The sequence below is a fragment of the Bos taurus genome, chromosome 8 (assembly GCF_002263795.3).
Source record: "Bos taurus isolate L1 Dominette 01449 registration number 42190680 breed Hereford chromosome 8, ARS-UCD2.0, whole genome shotgun sequence".
NCBI classification, from domain to species: Eukaryota; Metazoa; Chordata; class Mammalia; order Artiodactyla; family Bovidae; genus Bos; species Bos taurus.
In genome coordinates this window covers 40649941-40674373 of record NC_037335.1, presented here as the reverse complement: position 1 = coordinate 40674373, position 24433 = coordinate 40649941, and the positions used below count along the sequence as shown (strand labels likewise).

General features: G+C 40.4%; 1 protein-coding gene across 4 annotated transcripts in view; it reads right to left on the bottom strand.

Moving 5' to 3' along the window:
• GLIS3 (GLIS family zinc finger 3) overlaps positions 1–24433 on the bottom strand; it is a 504978-nt gene that overhangs the window by 23597 nt on the left and 456948 nt on the right. For all 4 annotated transcript variants that reach the window (XM_024996132.2, XM_002689612.6, XM_024996131.2 and 1 more), the window contains one exon: positions 11462–11634. In XM_024996132.2, coding sequence (XP_024851900.1) covers positions 11462–11634 — 173 coding nt within the window. The remainder of the gene's footprint in view (positions 1–11461; positions 11635–24433) is intronic.

Sequence of the window (24433 nt, the reverse complement as noted above, 5' to 3'; positions counted from 1 at the left end):
TGCTTGGAAAATCCCATGGATGGAGGAGCCTGGTGGGCTGCCGTCTATGGGGTCGCACAGAGTTGGACACGACTGAAGCGACGTAGCAGCAGCAGAGCATAAGGAATAAGGTCAATAATACTGTAGGGGGACAGATGGTTACTAGACTTGTGATGATCATTTCATAATGTATGTAAATGTCAGATTTCATCACACCTGAAACTGACATAATATTGTTGTTGTTTTTCAGATGCTCAGTTGTGTCCGACTCTTTGCAACCCCATGGACTGCAGCTCACCAGGGTTCCCTGTCCTTCACCAACTTCCAGACTTTGCTTACACTCATGTCCATTCAGTTGGTGATGCCATCCAATCATCTCATCCTCTGTCATCCCCTTTACCTCCTGCCTCCAATCATTCCCAGCATCAGGGTCTTTAAAATGAGTTAGTTCTTTGCATCAGGTGGCCAAAGTATTGGAGCTTCAGCTTCAGCACCAGTCCTTCCAGGGTATATTCAGGATTGATTTCCTTTAGGATTGATTGGTGCAATCGCCTTGTAGTCCAAAGGACTCTCAAGTATCTTCTCTAACACCACAGTTCAAAAGCATTAATTCTTCAGTGCTCAGCCTTCTTCATGGTCCAACTCTCACATCATATATGACTACTGGAAAAATCATAGCTTTGATTAGATGGACCTTTTACTTTACTTTTACTTTGTCAGTAATGTCTTAACTTTTTAATATACTGTCTAGGTTGGTCATAGCTTTTCTTCCAAGAAGCAAGAATATTGTAATTTCATGGCTGCAGTCACCATCTGCAGTGATTTTGGAGCCCAGAAAATGAAGTCCGTCACTGTTTCCGTTGTTTCCCCATCTATAGCCGTGAAGTAATAGGACCAGATGCCATGAGGTTAGTTTTCTGAATGGTGAGTTTTAAGCCAGCTTTTTCACTCTCCTCTTTCACCTTCTTCAAGAGGCTCTTTAGTTCCTCTTCACTTTCTGCCATAAGCGTGATGCCATTTGTATCTGAGGTTACTTATATTTCTCTTGCAATCCTGATTCCCACTTGTGCTGTATCCAGTCCATCATTTTGCATGATATATTCTGCATGTAAGTTAAATAAGCAGGGTGACAATATACAGCCTTTCCCAATGTCATACTCCTTTCCCAATGACATATTCCTTTCCCAATGTCAAACCAGTCCATTCTTCCATGTCTGGTTCTAACCATTGCTTCTTGACCTGCCAACAGGTTTCTCAGGAGGCAGGTAAGGTGGTCTGGTATTCTCATCTCTTTAAGAATTTTCCACAGTTTGCTGTGATCCAGAGTCCAAACCTTTGGCGTAGTCAATAAAGCAAAAGTAGATGTTTTTCTGGAATTCTCTTGCTTTTTCGATGATCCAATGGATGTTGGCAATTTGATTTCTGGTTCTTCTGCCTTTTCTAAATCCAGCTTGAACATCTGGAAGTTCTCTGTTCACGTACTGCTGAAGCCTGGCTTGGAGAATTTTGAGAATTACTTTGCTAGCGTGTGAGATGAGTGCAATTGTGTGGCAGTTTGAACATTCTTTGGCATTGCCTTTGTTGGGATTGGAATGAAAACTGATCTTTTCCAGTCCTGTAGCCACTGCTGAGTTTTCCAAATTTGCTGGCATATTGAGCGCAGCACTTTCACAGCATCATCTTTCAGGATTTGAAATAGCTCAACTGGAATTCCATCACCTCCACTAGCTTTGTTTGTAGTGATGCTTTCTAAGGCCCACTTGACTTCATGCTTCAGGAAGTCTGGCTTTAGATGAGTGACTACACCATCTAGGTTGTCTGGGTTATAAAGATATTTTTTGTATAGTTCTTCTGTTATTCTTGCCACCTCTTTTTCTTTTCTGCTTCTGTTAGGTCCATACTGTTTCTGTCCTTTATTGTGCCCATCTTTGCATGAAATGTTTCCTTGCTATCTCTAATTTTCTGAAGAGATCTCTAGTCTTTCCCATTCTATTGTTTTCCTCTATTTCTTTGCATTGTTCACTTAGGATAGCTTTCTTATCTCTCCTTGCTATTGTTTGGAACTTTGCATTCATATGGATATGTCTTTCCTTTTCCTCTTTGCCTTTCGTTTCTCTTCTTTTCTCAGCTATTTGTATGGCCTCCTCAGACAACCATTTTGCCTTTTTGCATTTCTTTTTCTTGGGGATGGTTTTGATCACTGCCTCCTGTACAACGTTACAAACCTCTGTCCATAGTTCTTCAGGCACTCTATCATATCTAATCCCTTGAATCTATTTCTCACTTCCACTGTATAATCATACGGGATTTGATTTAGGTCATACCTGAATGGCCTGGTGGTTTTCCCTACTTTCTTCTATTTAAGTCTGAATTTGGCAATAAGGAGTTCATGATCTGAGATACAGTCAGCTCTTGGTCTTGTTTTTGCTGACTGTATAGAGCTTCTCTGCAGGAGAAAAACACAATATTGTATACCAAATCTATCTCAATAAAAATAAAATAGGAAAATTAGATTCAGGACATTATATGACTTGCTCATAAGATTCCAATTCAGATCTGCCTGACTCCAGAGACTTTTTCTACAGACTCTTACAGCTTTGTTCTAAAGCTCACTGTTTCTCTTCCTATATTACCTTGGGCAAGTCACAATTTCCCCTTCTGTAAATCTCCTCTTCTGAGATAATATGACCAAATTTGGGGTATGTAAGCTAGAGGATAGGAATGCTTTGAAAACTGAAAAGTGCTTTTTAAAACAAGGGACTTGCCCGTAAGGGCCCTGCGGATGCTTCAAAATCTCTTTTCCACAGGGCTGCCACTGCTCAGAATTTCACTGCTTGACACTCAGTACCAAATGTGCAAAATACTCATGAGAAAGAGCACTGCATTAAACTTCCCTTAATGCATAAGTGAATCATTAGATCATTCTATTTTCTCTAGGGAGAAGTCTCAGGCAGTTGGTAAGCACTGTGAAGCACAGAGGAAGTGCCCAGAGAAAAGAAGGGCCTTGAAAATTTGATTCCAAGTCACAATTTTGCCAATGGCTTGCTCCAACAACCAGTTTAAGAAATCCTGGGCAAAATTTCTCTCTTACTCCTCCCCTTTTTACTAATTCGTATTTATTCAATAAACTTATTAAGTATTACCACGTGCCAAGCATTGTGAGGAGATATAATTCCTGTCTTCAGGAAACTTAGAATTTAGTGATGATTACTTGATTCAGTCCTCTATTATCCTTATTTATATAGGAGTTTAATCTATGAGTGAGTGTGCTTGTATGTGCACATGCTTAATTAAATATGTAGATTATTCATAGTTTAGTTTTCCATAATCAATCAAATGGCTCCTCTGATTAAGACGACCGTTTTACACACCTGTCATAAAACCCAATATGCTGAAATTCTGAGTGTACTCATAAACACTTAATTTTAACTTTTGTTTTATAGAATTAGCACACTGTCAGAATTTATCAAGTAGTAGCTATGTAAAATTGCTCTTGGGATAATTTTGTAGTAATTAAGCATATAAGAGCAATTAAGAATTTCCCTGGATTTAATCATCAATCCCTAGTACTATATAAGCATTAATAACATCATGGCTGATGCCAAAAATTATTCCTGATTATGACTGCTGTTGATCAGAATAACATGTAGTATACTCACTGGCTCATTCTCCTTGTGAATATGTCACAGCTTTCTCAATGAAGACTTTTACACGCTGATTTATCAGTCTTATTTGTCTTCCTGAGATTTCAAGGGGAAATTGTGACAGATGCTTGAGTTCTAAGCAATACAATTTCTAGACTTACTGCTTTGTTATTTCACAATCTCATATATGCAGATGTGACTAAATTTCCTGTGGGAGGAAAGTATGTTTATTGTCTCTACAATTTGCCTTAAAAAAATAAGCTTTAAACATTTAACACTATAAACCTCCAGAAATGAGATCAGTCATAGCCGTAACCCATAGGACTCTTCCGGAAAGTACCATTGCACAATCATTGTTAAGTAAACAGCCAGCACAGAGCAAGAAGTTCAGCTTGTACCTGCCACTCCATTTCATTCAAGTATCAATGCTCTGAGGTTTCCTCAGTTTGAAAGATGGTTGGGCTGTTTGCTAGGATAAGCCATTGACAACACATTTTGTTCTTGGAGGCCTGCTGGTGTCTGGAAATGTTTTGTTTTCCACTGTGAGGTGCAGAAATACCACTAGTATCTGGCAGCTGACTGGCTTGCTTCTTTGGGGTCTGCAGGCAGGGCACACTTTACATCATGGGAAGACAGCTATGGGGCCACCAGAGGCAGCTCCTACTTCTCCCTGCTGCCACCCTGATATCAAACAGCTCAGGCTGGGGAGATAGCTTCATGGTTATTCCCTAATGAAATCTAATGACTGGATCATGGAAGATGGAAATCTTTGTGTTCGAAACTGGCAACTCCAAAGGGGTGAAATGACAGCAAGTAGCGGAAAGTATAGAAACCTAAGGGAATAAGGAAGAGGGGTGGAAAACAAGGCAGAGCCCTCAGAAGCGGCCTCTAGTCTCTACCACTGATTTCCAAGATGCAATCAATGTGAATTAATCTGTGAGATTGTTCCATTTTACAGATTAGATTTGTTCCAGAGCAGGGAGGGAGGCTTACTGGGGAGGGGAGATGTACATGCTGTGCTGTGCTGTGTTTAGTCATTTAGTCATGTCCGGCTCTTTGGGACCTCCTGGACTGCAGCCTGCCAGCCTTCTCTGTCCATAAGGATTCTCCAAGCAAGAATACTAGAATGGGTTGCCATGCCCTCCTCCAGGGGATCTTCCCAACCCAGGGATCAAACCCAGGTCTCCCGCACTGCAGGAAAATTCTTTACCATTTGAGCCACCAAAGAAGCCCAAGATTACTATAGTGGGTGGCTTATCCCTTTTCCAGGGGATCTTCCCAAGCCAGGGATTGAACCCAGGTCTCCCACATTGCAGGCAAATTCTTTACCATTTGAGCCACCAAAGAAGCCCAAGAATACCATAGTGGGTGGCCTATCCCTTTTCCAGGGGATCTTCCCAAGCCAGGAAACAAATTGGGGTCTCCTGCATTGCAGGTGGATTCTCTACCAGCTGAGCTACTGGGGAAGCCTGAGCTGTATATATAGTTGCAGGAGACAAGGGTTCAGTCCCTGGCTTGGGAAGATCCCCTGGAGGAGGGTCTGGCAACCCACTCCAGTATTCTTGTCTGGAGAATCCCATGGACAAAGGAGCCTGGCAGGCTACAGTCCATGGGGTTGCAGAAGAATCAGACACAACTGAAATGACTTAGCACACACATATGTATAACTGTGACTGACTCGCATCATTGTACGGAAAAAGTCAACACAGCATTGTTAAGCAGTTATTTGTCAACTAAAAAAAGAAGATGGTTCCAGAGAATTTTTGGCACATCTTGCAGTCTGTCTATCCAATAAACATTATCAACAGAACCTCAATTTTGTCAAGCGTGGCAATGCAGTAAAATATCTGTCTTTCCAGACTCCCTTGCATGTGAGGATGGCCACGGGGTTAAGTTTGGGGCGCACCTGTCCTTCACTCTTTCCCCTTATTTTTGCCTGACACTGAGACAAGAAGCTAATGGAGAACAACAGCATCCATGTTGTGACCAATATGGAGGTCACAGTGGAGGATGGCAGTCACTGTTAAAGACAGCAAAACAGAAAGCTGGAGGAGGCTGGCACACGGTTGGCTCCGTTGGGTTGCTTCTCCTCTGTACTGTTACTTTCAGATGTCTTGTCACATGAGAAAGAGTACACTAGGCAGGCTGCTAACATGATAAACAAGTCATGAGAAGGTCTTTGTACAAACATGTATTACAAATAACAGGCTCTCTGGGAAAACTAGGATTGGACAGACCACTTGAAATCTGTGAAACCTACTAATTGCAGGAATAAGAAAATGATAAGAGAAGATCTGGGCAGCCAGTTCAATATGGCTAGAGGCTCTATGGTGGTTATTAAAAATGCACAAAAATGTTGACTTGAAGTGACGGCTTGCAGGAACTGAGATAGCAGGTGACAGAACCAGTACTTTGGGAGAATTGTGATCTGTCATCAGCTGAAGGCTGGGCAGGCCTGGTGTGTACCTTTCTGGGGAGACAGCTTTGGGATGGTGCACCTTTCAAATTTTATTAAAAGAGAAAAGAAAGGGATCCTGCCTGTGCATCAGATAGGCTGAGGGCTTCTTCATTTCCTCCTTGCATCTCAGCTACTCTTGCCTAGGAAAGATTGTATGTGAACACAGAGTTCCACATTATTCTGACATCATTTCCCTATTTAGCAGTTCACCCAGAGGGTGAACTAGACTGCTTACGTAAGTCAGTGTTGTTCTGGTGTTCTCCACGGGCAGTCCAATCTAATCCCTAGGGTTAGCTTGCCATGTTCCTACCCCACCCATTCCATTCTCTACACAATGCCCTAGTTGAGTTTCCTAAATAACACACTGGCTTCTTTACTCGGCAGCATAACACTTAATGTGGCCCCATATCCCTTTATACGCTGGCCTTGCTGGCTCCTCAGGTCCTCTCCCTACATTCCACAGCTGAGCTGTATGTTCCAGTCACACACACACTGCCTCAGCCTCGTCTCTCTAGGAGTTCACCATGCTGCCATTTGTGTTCCTGCCTGTGTATCCTGCTTCCCCTTGCCTGGAATATTGCTTCCCACTTGGCTTACCCAAAGATCTATTCATCTTCAAATCCCTATTCAAGGTCACCACCAGAATCCTTTCTCTGATGTTTTCCTCTGAATAAACTGGGAGCCTCTGATACCTTCTGATATTGCATGTATCACATTGCACTGATTAAACAACATTCATGTTTGCCTGGCAAAAGTGGATGATCAATAAACACTTGTTGAATTGAACTTGGCCTCTCCTTGATGGGGCCAGAAGGAGGAAGGTTGTTAAAATACTGTTCTAGGAATTCCCATGGCATTCTAACAGCCTAGAGTGAATAGGACATTTAAAAAGAAATTATCCATTAGTACCATAACACAATGTACAAATATCAACTCTCAGGCAACTAATCCAGGCAAAATGCTGAAGCTTGCCCAGGCAAGAGACTAGTCCTAAAGAGAAAGAAAAGACCGAGGAACAAGCTTACATGATTGGAAAGAGTTGTCCTTATGTTTACATCTTAAATAAAAGACTAAAATGTATTAGGAAGTTACCTTGGAGATGCCATCCAAACAGAGACCTGTAAATGCTATCAGCATTCAAATATTAAAAGAAATGACACCTTATCCACCTTGCTAATGAAAACAATACGAATGGATGAAGTAGATGCAGAATCAACAAAACTGAGTTCTGGTCCTGGGTCATCCACTAGTTAAGGGAACTTGAAAATGCAGTGCTATTAACCTTTCACAGTATGCCTTTTACAAAATACCTCTTAATAAATATATACATAGAGCACACAACATCTAAGCTCTTATCAATTAGTATGGCATGAGTAAAACTCAATGGACCACATTTTCTTCATCTATTAGACCAAAGCCCCTCTGAATAATAACCTTTCGTGGCTCTATGTAATGCAACAACATTTACATACAAGTGTATATTTCATGGATATATACACAAATCATATTTATTTTGATGTGCTTTTGACTTAGACTAAGAAAGTGGGTTGGAAATGTGGATTTCTCATTAATGATGCCCATGTACTTTGCCAAGGCAGCAATGCCTAGACATTTAATACTCTTCCATGTCTCAGTTCCCATATCTAAAAATACAGTGATGACATTTTTCTCTGACCTCTACCTACCACAGGGAGCACAGAGAGGATGGGGATGACAATGTTCATTAAAGCCATGAACTTCTTGAAAGAAAGAACAAATATTCACTGCAGCTATCATGTTAGCAACCCTGACACTGCTCGGGGCTTTAAAAATCTAGTTTTATCAGGGATGAAGTTCCTTCTTACCAAGATCCTATATAATACCATCAAGCAAACTAGTGCAACCAAAGCTGAAAGGCATAGCCAGTAACAGCAACTAATTTAGAGGATCTCTGCTCCCCTCACCCCCAGCACTGAATCACCCACTTGAAAAATATTAGATCAATTTGGCCCTTATCCTAAGGAGTAGTTGATAAGAAATGGTCATGCCAAGAAAGTGTTAGAAAAATATTTTCAGAAGAAAAAAAAAAGCTTGGCAGAGGAAGTAGGTACACATGTGGGTCCCTACTCTTGAATCCTAGCAGAGGTCCAGAAGCTAATCCATGACTACTTCCTTTGCTAGTTCTTCACTGCAGCCACTTGACCACCTTCCTGCAAGAGTCATGATCTCCCAGTTTGCATAACTATATCTTGATCTCTTCCAGAAAGGCTTGTTTATGTATTTATTTTAGAGCTGCTGTTGTCATTGGCAAAGTCCAGTGGGGTTCCCAGGAAAAATAGGACACAACCTAGGTAAGAAGATGAGGTATAATCTCTTCTTTTGTGTTTAGTTTCACTTGCCTTGCACTTAACATGTTGGATTAGAGCTCCCAGTGCAGAACTGCTGTGCCAGACACTTCAGCTTGGCGTGCACTGTGCAGAAGCATTGAGCACGACACTGCAATTCAAGATGAGGACAGCACGCCATTTGCAAAAATGCTGCACCGGACCTGCAAGAACTCGTCCCACCCTTCTTTAGGAAAGAATCCTATAAAGAAGCCCAGTTTATGGCCTTTCTGGGAGAGCCCATGCTATAGAGCAGGAGTTGGGGCCTCTCCATTCTTTTATCCAAGAATGAAGCTTTCCTTTGCTTCTGAAATGAACTCAGTCTTGTTCTATTGACTTGAACAACACTGGGCAGAAGGACCTTTGTTGGGGACCATCTAGGGAAGATTTGTAACACTATTAGCAGTTTCTATTAGTCATGGGAATTTTTAACAAGGTGAAAAGAAAAAAAAACCCCACAATTTCAACTAAACTTGTGAAAATTCATTATTCAACTAAAAATGAGAAATATGGCAGAAGAGTCTTTTGCTAAGAGGCAGGACAAAATGAGAGGGTAAATCCATTATTTGTATCTTGTTTCATTATTTGTTTGGTGAATGAGAGAGTGTCAATCCCTTTTTCAGTAAATACTTACTAAATGTCTACTCTGGATCAAGTATTATGCTTACCCTAAGGCTACAAATATTATTGCTATTCTCAAATAGTCTGATAAAGAAAAGGGAGTAGAAGGAAGAACATTAATTAATTAAGCTCCTACACTGCACCAAGTGCTTTCCTTGTTGAATCCTTATAACAGCAGATGAGAGAAGATAGGTTAAGACTGCCCTCATTTAATGAAAGAGAACTCAAGCTCAATAATTTGTCCAGAGTCACACAGCTGAGTAGATTGGTATTTGCATTCCAATTGGTCTAATTCCAAAATCTTTTTTAGAATTTCTTTAGAAAGCAGAAAAAAAAAAAAAAAAAAAGACAGGAAACTACCTATTATCCTACCACCACGATTTAAAAAAAAAAAACAAAACTGTTAATGTTTTGGAGAATTTCCTTCCATTTTTTTTTTCTACAAGCAGGTTAATTTTTGAAATTTTAAAATATGCTTCACAGTTGTAATCAAAGTGTGTGATATTGCATTTCATTGGAACTATGACACCACTGACTGTGAAATGCTCCATTATTCTATACAACACCAGAAAGAAAAATCACTGCCAATTACACGATGCCACTGACTGAGATATATTCAGATTTTAGCAGTGTTAAAATATGAAGGTAAAAACTGCGTGTCTTAGAATCAATGATCTATTCTGTATTCTACAAAGCCAGAACTCCTGTTGTTTGCCTTCCGCCCACAGATGAGGGTGGCTTCAGAGGACCTGGGTCTCCCCCACATTAGAAGAGCTCCTTGTCAGAGTTGGGAACCCCCCTCGGAAAGAGAGTGTTCTGTTGGTCTTTTTCACACATTCATTTCTTTACACATAGTAGGCACTCAAGGAATATTTCTTGGTTGCGTAAACACATAACTAAAGCTTGAGAAGAAATGTACTGACAGAAGAAGGTAAAAAATAATACCACAGGCCCAAGTTTTGTTGAGGATAGGGGGTTCATGTGATTACTGCTATCAGGTAGAGGGGAGAGGCAATGGATTTCTTATCCACCCTGAGCTCCATAATGCTGCTTTGTTCTGCCCTCCTGGGAGGTTATTCACACTTTTCCATACACAGCTTGAATACTGATTTAGATTTTGGGGGGATATCACCCATTAATTACAAGTAGTAACTCATAGAAAGCAAACTCAGGAATCAGCATGAGACAGACAGAGGAGAACTGAATCATGTTTCTCAGGTGCTGAAACTCTCAGTGTAAATATACAGTATCGCTTCTGCTTAAACAGAATGTGTATCTGTCCCTAGGAAGTAAAGTGAAGTCGCTCAGTCGTGTCCGACTCCTTGCGACCCCATGGACTGTAGCCTATCAGGTTCCTCTGTCCATGAGATTTTCCAGGCAAGAGTGCTGGAGTGGATTGCCATTTCCTTCTCCAGGGGATCTTCCCGACCCAGGAATCGAACCTAGGTCTCCTGCATTGCAGGCAGATGCTTTACCGTCTGAGCCACCAGGGAAAAGGCTATGTATATTTTGAGTCTGTATGATTCAACAACTCAACTTGCTATGGATGTTCACTAAGATATCTGCCTGAGTCAGCAAAATTGGCTCAAGCAAAGAAAAGAAATTAAGCTAAACCTAGTTATCCACGCATGTTCTAGGTTAAACACATTTTGAAAACAATCACGACTTCTCTTGCCTCCTTCCCTCTTCTTCCATGACTCCATCCAGTACTTACGTATCTTTACAACATGTGAAGAACTGTGCTGAATTCTCAAAAAGGAAGAACAATGGGTCAGAACATTCTGACTTTAGAAAGAAGTTTACACATTACCAATGAAGACAAGTTTTACTCACAGAGAAGTAAACTACAAGTGAGAGAAAGTGTATGTCGTATCGGAAGTACAGCTGATATGCAGCCAGTTTAGAGCCAAGAGAGATCATGTCCAGCAAGGAGATCAGGAAAGGCTTCAGAGAGAAGTGCCATTTCATCTGGGTCCTGAAGGATGGAGAGGATCTGGGCATATGGGAACTGGGGCAAAGACCTGTGAGAGGAGAGGCAGGCACAGGCAAAAGAACCCTTGTTGTTGCCTTTTACACCGTTTATTGTCTAAGAAACAAGATGCTGTTGTTAGGACCTGTCCACAAGGTGGTAAAAGCCCTGGGTCAATGAATGGATCATTACCTTGGGCTGACCACTTGTGGGTATCCTAAGTCATACCATCTTAGGGCCAAAGCCAGGAAGATGCTACAAGATTTCATGCTGATAAAGTGTGAAATTTTAGAGGAAAGTCATGAAAGCCAAAGCCTGGTGGTATATAACAGGACAGCTGAAATCTACAACAGGTAACTAAGACAATTAAAAGCAACAGCACAGAATCACTTTTCAAAACTCAAGAGACTGACAGTTACTTGCTTACCATGGACATGGATTCCATTTGGTTGAAAAGAGCTTGTTTCTGGCTGATAAGACTTCAGGTGTGATCCTGAGGGCTGCTGGGTATGGGGAGGCTGTGTTCTCTGCATTATTGAAGAAGGAGCTGGAACTCTCCGGGGGCTAATGTGGTGAGGAGATGGAGCAGAAGGTGCAAACCTGAGAAAACAATTATAAAAGGAAACATGAGAGATGCAAAATATCAGGAGCAAAGACAAAGTCTTCAAAGCCAAATTCTAATTCCCTATTCTGACTGTATAAGAGCGTGACAAAAAGCCTTTTAAAAAAAATCTTAAGACTTTTCTCTCCCATTTTTCAACCACTGAATTCTCAATTGAGATATTGAGGGAATAAAAGAGATCAACAAAGGGAAAATCCAGTCACAGTCTGAGTTTGTCAAGCTTCTTAAAATGCATTTCAAATACTCTGGGCTTGGTGAAATTCAAAGCACATCTTTTGTCAGACCCCCTTTCCACTAATTTTTAGACCTGTTTGCATTTTAGGGGAAATCTGATTCATATACTTCTGATTCATTTACACTTAGCTCATAAACATTTTGTTTATGACTTTATTAAAGCCTCTTCAGTCCTATTCTCTTTAGATAATATATTTTCTTTTGTCAAGTATAAATTAACTTACACCTCAAAGGTCAAGTGTGGTTTGAAATCCAGAACTCAGATATCTGTGTAGGTTCTGTGTTTGGCAAAGAACATTGCCAACAGGAACATGATTTGGGACATTTTTGCAGTCAGACATGCCCATCTCAGTAAGATTACTGGTAGTTTCTGAGGCAGAACGTACAGGTGTTTAAATAAAGTGATATTATCAACTAACCTGAGATATAAAATGATAACTATCCATTGATCTTCTAATTGTAAGGGAAATGGCAGGATCTGACTCACTAGGTTTAAAATGACACCTTATACTTTCTAACATTGAAGTTTCCTTGAAGTGTACTTGTGCAAACAATGTTAAAGTTGAGCAATGACCACAGACTATTAAAATTGTCAGGGAGAGAGGGGAGTCAGCCTTTGGACAAGTGTCTGTTCTCTCTCATAGTTGCTGGCATTCAAAATAAAGTTAACTTTCCTTTTCCAACACCCCCTCCCCCTGCAAAAAAAAAAACCAACACATGATTTGCCAGTTCAGTAGGTGGCTGGCACAAGTGTGATGGAGAAAGGAGCAGGGACTCTGTCAGTGCAGTGAAAGGAAGCATCACGATAATGAGCAGGGAAACTGTGTTAGCTGTGAAGTATTTGGTTGTCCTCCAAAAACTCAGGAGGTTGAAAAACTTCAACAGGCTAGTTTCTGTGTAGAAAGGCAGGCTTTGTTTTACGACAACGTGTAGATGTTGCCATATGTATCCACCACTTATTTCATAGAAACAGGTCACTTAATTTTCCTGGGCTTTTTGTGTAGGGCCGTTGAGGAATCAAAGGGAGGACGTTTTGAACCACAGTAGTTAACAAGGTAGAGCTTCTACATTTGTATTGCTGCAGTAAGAAACCATGGGATGAAATCCCATTTCTCTCTGCATTCCCCTTCTTGAGGTCTGATGAGACAACGCAGGAAGATGACATAGGAACCAAGAAGGCAGGATTTGGAATAGTTATGGAGAAGAGAAGTCAGAGGCTGCCTAAAGAAACTTGCTGGGTTCAGATGCCTACTTAATCAAGAACATGCATCTTCCCTCTGCTGGAAGAGAATAGTAACTCAGTGTGAAGGTGAAGTTGAAGTTGCTTAGTCGTGTCCGACTCTTTGTGACTCCGTGGACTGTAGCCTACCAGGCTTCTCCGTCCATGGGATTCTCCAGGCAAGAATACTAGAGTGGATTACCATTTCCTTATCCAAACTCAGTGTTCTGTTACAGATAAATATATATTCTCCAAGCACATCATCTTGACTCAAATTAGTCTGAAAAGAGTGCTGAGTGGCCCATTGTTCTGAAAAAAAAAAAAGAGCAAGCTAACCCTGACACTGTCCCCATAACTTCTATTAAAAACTTGCATGCCAAGATTCCCCGTATAGAGGCTATTTTCTTGGGGAACATGTCCTTAGTGTTTCTCACAGGCTGCCCTCAAGCTGTGGAGAGAAAAGAGGAATTGTGAGACCACAGACTTTGGGGCTAGAAGGAGTTCACACCACCAACTAACACCAGAATCCTGTGAGCAGAAGATCGCTAGGGAGGGAGAGAAAGGGGTGGATTTGAATTAGAAGGAAACCTACATCATTGCTAAGTAGCCATCTTTGGCATCTCAAATTTGTTTTTGGTTGGGGGGGGGGGGCGGGGGGAAAGAAGCAAGATTCTTTGGCTTCTTAATTGCATTTCTTTGCTTGGGAATAAAAGATGCAACACGCTCTTGGTGGCTTTTCAGTCTCCTCTCCTGGTACTTCTGCCTGTTAAGGACTGACAAGGCAGAGATTTGTAGATGGGGCAGGTTACAATATTTAGAAGTGTAGCTTAATGGAGGAGAATAATTTGATTTCACAACTCCCTCCTCCACAGCACAATAAATCTAACTCATAAATAAAAGTTTGATTAATAAAGAGTAGACAATGTGTAAGGGGAAGGAGACAAAGACTGTCAGCAATATAAAACTATATTTTTGTAATTTGCAATGATGTGACTAGCATGAATTATGATTACTAGTTATAAAAAAGTAGCATAGACAACAAACTAAAAGAACAGAGTTCCTTTGAGCATTAGGAGTCATCTAGAATGTTTCTGTATATATATTTAGATTATATATCTATATATAAATTATATATCTATACATCTATCCAGAAAGTATATACTTACACGCTAATAAAAAGTCATTCTTATCTACTCAGTCATACAAGTTTCACACTCAGCCATGCTCTCTTGGCTACCACATATTACTTACTATAAAAGTAATGTTGAACAAAGAAAAAAAAATGTGAAAGTACATACACAACAAGATTTTAGCATAGTCTATCTCAGAAACCTGGGGGGAATAAAATAATACTGAGCCCTCAGCTGACCTTAACACTTTGCTTTTTGCTACTTCAGGCTGGGTTATACTCCATGTTATTAAAATAAATAAGATTATATGGCATAGAATTAATATAAGTTCAAAATCTAGTATGATACTCTGTATAAAGCATTAATAAAAATTTAAATATATACTATTCTAAATGAAATAAATGCACACCTAAAGTAGTCTTTGCTTTTAAAAGAAAAGAATTGGTACAGAAATTCTAAATTTTACATATATAGAGGAGAAATGAAAAGCAACGAGATGTGATCGTGATAATCCAGACAACTGTTAGGAACACAGAAATAAAAAAGAATTTAGCACTAAAAAGTCCACTGTAAGAAATGATTGCATAAATATGACAGACTTTCTAGTACACAGAATCAATTTTGTTATTGCCTAAAAAACACTACATAGTATTTTATTGGAAAATCTTACAATCTATTAACTTAAACTTAGTTTTTATAAACTTGCTTACTTGTTAACTAGCTCACAGAAATAAAAATGGCAAATAAAAATCAGATATGAGAGGTCAGGAAAGAAGCAGAAGAGAAAGCTCTATGGTGCAAAGCAAGGCCCTGGGCGCAACCAAAAGCAATCACTAACTTACAGCAAGAGAGATGCCAGGAATGTTATTTAAAAGGCAAAAAAACAAAAACAAAAACAAAAAACCTCAAGAAACTTGAGTAGTTTGAAGCCATTTACTTCAAAAGCAAGCAAACAAATAAAAAACATGCATACTTAAACAGAAACTCACTAAGCAAAATATACAATGTTGTTATTGTTACTGAAGGTAGGGTGGAGCGGGCCTCGAAATCCCATTTTCTTAGTGTCTTCACCTATTTTCCAACCTAGTCTTTTTAACACATGCACACACATGTCAAATGAATATGATCTGAATATTCTTCCCAAAGGAGAAAGATTTCTTTTTAACTCCAAAGGAGGTGAATTAATTTTTTTGATGATAAAATATAGAATTTTAATGCTGAGTATAAATTGCAGACGTTTATAATTTTCCTCCCATGGAACATTTCATTCCCCCATCATGTCAAGACAAGATATCATCACTCTCATTCATTCTGAGTGACAGCAGTTTCCCAGAGCCAGAAGACAGAATGTCTGATGTCTTTCTAGGTCCAGCTCTGTCCCCCAGTTGCTGATCTGCAGGTGACATTTCACAGATTTCATTTGACATAGCTTACCAATCTCTTCTTTGACTTTTATACTTCTTTTAAACAATAGAAAATTGTTACATAAAAATGCACACAACAGACCAGAATTAAAAAAAAATCACTGCTTATCAGAAGCAGATCACACAATAGCAATCCAGAGAATTGAGTCAACTATTTCCACTCATTTAGTGGAGGAGTTTATATAACCTTAGCATGAGCCATGTTTCAATGGTTTGGGGGAGGAAAAAAAAAAACCTTAGAAAGGTTTCTGCAAATATTTATCTATACACCTTGGAAATTGTCTGATTATTTGGGGATATGTACTTGGTTATGCTCCTTCCCTTCTGCAGCCTGCTCCCCCTCTCTGTTCACACTGAGCTTCCCCACTTTGCAGTAAGGTGAGCCAGAAGTAAAGAGCTCTCCTGTACATGCAGTACTTAATCTTAGATTGTTTCATAGAACAATAGGCCCCAACTGAAACATGTAGAACTGGTGAAATTCATGTGCAGAGAAATTGCAAATGGCAGGAAAAGCAGATGGATGTCATAGAAGACAGATGCACGAGAAGTCAGATCCTCTGAGCTTGGAGTGTGGCTCTACCCCTTACTGTAATAGCTAGCTAGTCTTGAATAAATTCCCTGACTTCTCTCAGCCTCAATTTCAAGTGCAAAATACTCTCAACTCTTGCTGGGGGGTCATAAAATCTGAGATAACATATTTATTCATTCATTCATGAGGTATTTATTGAGCACCAACTAAGTTCTTCGGGTGCACTGAGTGAGTGAAATTCATACCGTTGGGTCCGACTCTTTGCAACCCCATGAACTATATAGTCCATAGAATTCCCTAGGCCAGAATACTAGAGTGGGTAGCCTTTCTCTTCTCCAGGGATGTTCCCAACCCAGGGATCGAACCCAGGTCTCCCACAGCGCAGGTGGATTCTCCACCAGCTGAGCCACAAGGGAAGTGCAAGAATACTGGAGTGGGTAGCCTATCCCTTCTCCAGCGGATCTTCCCAACCCAGGAATTGAACTGGGGTCTCCTGCATTGCAGGTGGATTCCGTACCAACTGAGCTATCAGGGAAGGTGCACTAGAGATACAGTAACAAACGACACTGAGTTTATGGAAGCTCTACTGTGGTGAGAGGAGACAGGCAATGAACGCGTTTAAATCCACAAACTGTGTATTGAGCTAGAAGAAAGGAGTAGTACAGAGAAAAACAAAAAAGGAAGGTGAGGGATGGGAGGGTAACTACGAACAATTTTACATTAGGTATCAAAGTCCTTTAAACAATGAATGTTTGATACATTTTTGATGATCAATACATGTTTATGGAATGACTTCTCTGAACAGAGGGTACATTTAAGCTATCTGATTTAAAATATACCCAATGCTTAAGCATTGTCTAACACAATAGCATTGTGTTAGAATATCTATTAAGCTCAAAAAAAAAAAAACAAAAAACTTAGGACTCTTTTCTCCCTTGACTATTTCAATATGGAAAGAGGCTCAAAGAAAGTGAGGCATTTACTCATCTGGTTAATTTTCTAGTTCTATGAGCACTTAGTTGTGGTTTTCCAGCTTTTCCAACAAGTTATTCTGAGCCCACAAATCCATACACCTATAGAATATTTGAGGTGAAGGACATTGGTGCACCATCATATCTGGCCCAGAGACATGAAATGGTTTGCCAAAGTCACACAGTTAGTTCTCCAGATACCACTTTATCCCAATAAGGTAAGATGTTTTTTAACAGAGATGCAAAGCAAAGCAGAGAGACAAGGGAGCATGGAAGAGGACTCCTGCGGGCCTCTGAGGTTTTGTTCCTCACCGCCAGGTGATGAGGATGGGCGGGGGGCGGGCATCAGTAAGCTACTGCCTTTAAGAAATCTGACTATGTGTTTCCCAGTTTGCTCGGTTCTAAAATGGGGATCTTTGTGCCCAAGCCAGGCTTATACCTTTAATCTTTCCAACTGGATAGCTCCTTTCAGTTACACCCTCCCTTATGTATAAGTCCAAAATATTTCTGTGTGTCAATTAACAATTGTGTTTCTTCAAACAAATTTTATTAATAGGCTGTGTTGCAAACCAAGCACATGTCATAAGCATGCCTCACTTTTCCTCATTTGTATTGTATATGCAATCAGTGCTGGCAAGCAACGTGGGGCTGTGTGTTTTAGCACTGCTTTGGGGGTTAACACTTTGAAAAGAGGTGTTTACATGATCAACTAGATTAATATGTGCTTGGATAGTTCGCCCCCTCCCCACCTTCTTTCTTCCATGAGGGTTATAGACCTCCCAAAGAAGGAAGAATGCATCAGAACAGCTAGTTTCATTGTATTCACATGAAAAATATTATTGATTTGCTGCCAGGGAGTAGAAATAATGAATAGAAACTGTTCTATGGTAGATTTGGGGAGGTATTCTTTATTCCCCCAAAGAATTGTGGGGTATCATCTGTAGTGGTTTTAAAATTCATCTGTGAAAACTAATCAATGAAAAATGGCTTTAGCATTTGGCTGACTGCAGAAGGGGAAAAAAGGAATCCTTTTCAAAACCTAAAAAGAAAAGCACAGTTTTAAGGATTTCACATCTGATTTAACATCTAAACCGCTCCCCCCCAATGATAATACCCCACTTTGTATAGCCAGACAGCGCTCCATTTTAGTAGACTTTAGTGGTCTTTATAACAATTTATGAATCACTTCATGAATTCCTGGCTGACTCATCTGGGTGACTATAGTATCTACTTATACTTCCCTTCTGTCTCACAAAAGAGACACTTGGACTCAGTTCAATCCAGATTTGTCCTCGAATGAATCACAGCACGTTACTGGGGGAACTGCAAATTGAATTCTGCTTCTGAGACAATCAAGACTAGTTTTCAGAAATGAAGAAACGGCCTTGGGGAAGTGTGGGTAATTGCAACATTGTCCATCTGGGCAGGACCAAAGCAGGCCAAGAGCTGTATGTTCATCTGAGGACTCGGTTCCAAACTACTCAAAGAGCTGAATCCATCCCCTGGAAGGGCTTAGTGTTTTTCTCCTTACAAGAGTCTGGGTCAATATTAACTGCAAATAATTTATCAAGTTGGATGAGTTTAAGGCTAAAAAATAACTGCCTGAGTCTCCACAAAGCATGAGGGCTGTGAAGTTGGCTATAGGTGAAATGATCATCAAAGCTTTTTAAAGAGGCCACATATATATTATAACGACTATTTGTGGGAAATATAAAGGATGGAGTGTTCTGGAGGAATGCTTCTCCACTTGGGTTTATGGAGTAAGTTATAAGTCAAGAAAACAAAGTATCCAATGCCCAAGGCAGAGAAGAGTATTTTTTCTTTGCACAGTGCAACAGGGTCTATGGCATTACACTACTACTCCCCTGTGGAAATGCAAAGCGAGGGGGAATGGACATCCAGGCTATGTTACAGAAATGAATTATGCAGGATTCATTTAACCAAGAGCCAGGCTTTTTGGAATATCTTGACTGCAGAATTGGCTGTGACTCGGTTGTTTGTCTTATTTCAGAATCTGATGTGAAGGGGAAAAAGGAAAGAAAAGTCTGATTCTGCCAAATCCTCTTTACAAAAAGGTGCCAACCAGAAGAACATTTATCCAGAGTGGTCTTAGACATTTCATGTCAAAAATACTGCTGTGGAAAAAAGTTCTGTAATGATGTCATCCCTTGGGCAGCTCTGAGGAGGTCAAAACAAGGGGATTAACTCATGGTCCTGTGGCTAAGGGAAGGCTTTCTCTTGTTCAGCAGAGTGTCAGGCACACAGTTCAGTCTGCCTTGCAACAGAATGCACTGGATGAGAGAAAAACATTCAGAAGAGAGAGTAGTGAGAATGCCAGATGAGAAATGAGAGGAAAAGTGTTATTTTTGTCCAAACAGGAGACAGCAAGGTATAGGTAGATTAAAAAATGGCTTTTTCCGGGCCTTCCTCATGGTCTCAAACTACAAACACAAGTCTCTTGACGACATCAGGACTTTCAGAACTGACATCCAATGTAGTACTCTTGCCAAGTACAGCTGGGTGCCTTTGAAAGCCACTGCTAAATGAGATCTCCGAAGTCAATATAATCCATAAATTTGAAAAGAAACTAGCTGGGTGGTTGTTTGTGGTCAGTAATAACATGTGCTGTTTATATGCGCTTTTTTTCCTTCATCTGAAGATGTCAGGTTACTACTATAGTAACCACAAATGAATTTTTAATACCTTCTCTTGAAGTGAGACTCAATAATAGGCTATAGCAATGAATTAAAAGAAACATAATATATACAAAAATTCACAGTTAGAGAAAGGTTCAGTTCAGTTCAGTTCAGTCACTCAGTTGTGTCTGACTTTCTGCGACCCCATGAACCGCAGCATGCCAGGCTTCCCTGTCCATCACCAACTCCTGGAGTCGACCCAAACTCATGTCCATCAAGTTGGTGATGCCATCCAGCCATCTCATCCTCTGTCATCCCCTTCTCCTCCTGCCCTCAATCTTTCCCAGCATCAGGGTCTTTTCAAATGAGTCAGCTCTTCGCATGAGTGGCCAAAGTATTGGAGTTTCAGCTTCAGCATCAGTCCTTCCAATGAACACCCAGGACTGATCTCCTTTAGGATGGAATGGTTGGATCTCCTTGCAGTCCAAGGGACTCTCAAGAGTCTTCTCCAACACCACAGTTCAAAAGCATCAGTTCTTCAGCACTCAGTCTTCTTTATAGTCCAACTCTAACATCCATACATGACCACTGGAAAAACCATAGCCTTGACTAGATGGACCTTTGTTGGCAAAGTAATGTCTCTGCTTTTTAATATGCTGTCTAGGTTGGTCATAACTTTCCTTCCAAGGAGTAAGCATCTTTTAATTTCATGGCTGCAGTCACCATCTGCAGTGATTTTGGAGCCCAAAAAAATAAAGTCAGCCATTGTTTCCACTGTTTCCCCATCCATTTGCCATGAAGTGATGGGACCGAATGCCATGATCTTCGTTTTCTGAATGTTGAGCTTTAAGCCAATTTTTTCACTCTCCTCTTTCACTTTCATCAAGAGGCTTTTTACTTCCTCTTCACTTTCTGCCATAAGGGTGGTGTCATCTGCATATCTGAGGTTATTGATATTTCTCCCGGCAATCTTGACTCCAGTTTGTGCTTATTCCAGCCCAGCGTTTCTCATGATGTACTCTGCATAGAAGTTAAATAAGCAGGGTGACAATATACAGCCTTGACGAACTCCTTTTCCTATTTGGAACCAGTCTGTTGTTCCATGCCCAGTTCTAACTGTTGCTTCCTGACCTGCATACAGGTTTCTCAAGAGGCAGGTCAGGTGGTCTGGTATTCCCATCTCTTTCAGAATTTTCCACAGTTTCTTGTGATCCACACAGTCAAAGGCTTTGGCATAGTCAATAAAGCAGAAATAGATGTTTTTCTGGAACTCTCTAGCTTTTTCAATGATCCAGCAGATGTTGGCAATTTGATCTCTAGAGAAAGGTTAGGGCTTTCCAAGCGGCACTAGTGGTAAAGAACCCACCTGCCAATGGAGATGTAAGAGACGCAAGTTCAATCCCTGGGTCAGGAAGATTCCTTGGAGGAGGTCATGGCAATCCACTCCAATATTCTTGCCTAAAGAATCCCATGGACAGAGGAGACTGGCAGGCTATGGTCCATAGGGTCGCAAAATTTAGACACTACTGAAGCAACTTAGCATGTGCAGAGACAGGTTGGTTCTTATAGATGGAAAGAACATTAAATCCCCAAAATGCTATCATTTTGCATTTCCAGCACCTCATCCAGTACTATGCAATGATAATAAATGTTGGCTGTTGCTGTTGAAGAAATACTCTGTTGAGACTACTGGTTCCATAGACATGGTTCCCAACTTAGTGTCAATTCTTGTGTCCAGGTAGATATCTTTGTCGAACTGGTGCGAATGGCCAGCTGAATATTTGTTCAGAAACCAGTTTCTGTTTCTGAGGGGAGAATATCTTATTCAAGAGAACAATTTCAGCCATTTACTCTGAGAAAGACGATTAAAACAGAGAAAAGTTTTTCTCCTTGCAACTAAACAGAAAAGCAACTAAAGACTATTTCTCAGAAAAGGAAGCTAACCCAAAGACTAACCAAAAAAGACTAACCCAAAGAACTTTGTCTCTTGGTTTTTCTTCTCCTCAATAAGACCCCTCACCACTAATGAACAAAGAGTCCTTCACCTACAAAAACATACACAGTTTCTCAGCAGCCAATTTCTCCAACTGTTTCCACCTGAGAGGGGAAAAGATGACATTGATTTCCAGATCACACTGTTAAAACACTAAGCAGAGGCTTTCCTTTCCAGCCTTTTCTCTATCAGAGAAGACGTACTTTGTAATGTGGATATCTTGACTTGGGCTAGAATGGCTTGTGGGATTCCACTTTAGGAATTTTGGTTCTATATAACTCGCTCTTTCAGAGAAAGCATATGAAAAGAACACACTGCATACATCTGAATACTCTAATAGCTTAGCGAACTCCATGTTGCTTCATGCTAATGCACTCAAGTAGAGATTTCAAGAAAAAGAATTCTATTTTACCTCAAGCCTTCTTTGTTACTGTCATGACTCACTTTCCTGACTGAAAATCCAAGGGGACTAAAAAAACACCATCTCGGGCTTCACGTGAAGTGGATCTGTCTGGAATGCGGGAACAAAACAAAGATGGCTGATTTGGCATTCAGAGGTGAAAAAACTCCACTGGCACTTAAAAATTATAATTCCCTTTATAGACTTTCTAATAGATAGTTTGTGGTGTGTGTTTATAATTAATTTGAAAACAGGGAAATAGTGCATTTCAAAATTTAAAATCCATGGAAAACAGTTTGATGTGAATGAATATTTGAACCGCAAATCAAGCTATGTGTTTGGTGGAGTAACACACAAAAGCTCACATCAGCATCTCCTGCTTTGCCATGAAGTCACACGGAGAAGAATGTGGAGATGGGAAAGCATCAGTCATCTGTTCAGGATTACTGCTGCCCTTCACACTGGAAAAAGGAGCTTGGACTTTATTCCAAGAATGGTGGGAACACAGACGCCAGCAGGAAACCCTCAGTGATTCAATCTACCCTTTAAGGGCAGCTCTTGTTGTGGTGTGGAGCCAAGACCATGTGTGTGTTGGGTGAAGGTGGAAGGTTGTGGGTAGGTAAGACTGGATGTTGGAAAAACAGTTAGGGGACTGTTGTACTTGAGATAGAAGGGGATAGCGGTGAAGTAGGTTTGGAGGAGTAGAGTTGATTAGGCTTAAAATGTATCTGAAGGTAGAGCTAAATTAGGCTCATAAAAGTTTGGCAGACAACACAGATGTTTAAATTAGAGATAGATTAGAGAGGACTAGGGAAGCTAGCTCAGCAATGCCTTTGTTGTTCTACTTTTCTTCCAAAGGATCCATTCAGAATCACTGGGTAGGTAAGAGGAAAGTAACACCAATTTCCTCGTATGGGTGACTTACTGGGAATGACTCTGGGTAGCATATTTATAAGAAGCTATTATTAATAGTAAAGTGAATATCACTGTGAGAAGAAAGCTCATTCCAAAGGCCTATAACCCAACTGATATTTTCCACAGAGGATGAAGCATGACTGTGGTCATGATCAATATTTAAGAAGTTTTAAGACCAGTGGGCTGTTCCGCCCTGGAATATTCCATCAAGAAGTACCAGAAGTTTCCCACAGATTTAAGGAAAACAAAACAGAAAAAAGGACCTCAAGCCTTTCCAGTCTAAGATCCAATGCTGTAATCTCCATTATCAAGTCCAGGATATTGGAATTTTCTTCCTCTTTGTGTCTACAGCATCAACATCAGAACAACTTTCATTACATTCAATTCTCAAGTAGACGTGTGGAGGGGTGGACTTTGGACCTCACCTCTCTTAATCTTGAATATCTGTGTAAGTCTCTTTTCTAGAAAGAAATTGACCCCTTAATGGAAAGCTAAATGTGGATAACTGTCTTCTGAATAGAAAGGGCTGAAACCCAAAGAATGATGCTCATGACCTGGCATTAGGTGAGCATCCTATCAAATCATTCAATCACTCTTAAAAATTTCTTCTTTTGCTGGGCCTAGAATATGTTTTGAACTCTTGCTCAATGGATAATAGGATATGGAGGCCTTTGAAATGTATACCAGAGTCACCAGGGTACCTGTCTTAGCCAAATACACAAAGCCTGTTCTCTAGATAAAGCCCAAACTCCTTATAGCAGTTCATGAGGCTCTTCCAACATTTATTTATAAAGCTCCACTCTTGCCTGCTCTCGCTCCTCTTAGTTTATAAAATATATACATATATATGTCAGGCAATATCATACATCATATATATACACATATGGTCCTACAGACCTTCAGATTTCAAGGAGACATTTCTTCTTCTATTTCTGCCTCCCCAATTTTGGTTAGGTGCCTCTACCATCTCCTGTAGCAACATTTCCTAATATCCTAAATTATGATCACCAATTGACCTGGTTAGCTCTCACAGGACTGAGTGCTTAAAGACTGCAGGACTCCCATCAGTCTCCTTCATCACATATCCTCAGTGTCTAGCATATTGCATTGGTGCCCAAACATCAGCTGACTGACTCAATAAATGAACAAACCTCAATGCTAGGATTGATTTTGATAAACTTTAATATTTTATATGATGCTTATGATTTAGTCATTATTGCATGCACCCCATTCCAGTACTCTTGCCTGGAAAATCCCATGGACAGAGAAGCCTGGTGGGCTGTAGTCCATGGGGTCGCTAAGAGTTGGACACAACTGAGCGACTTC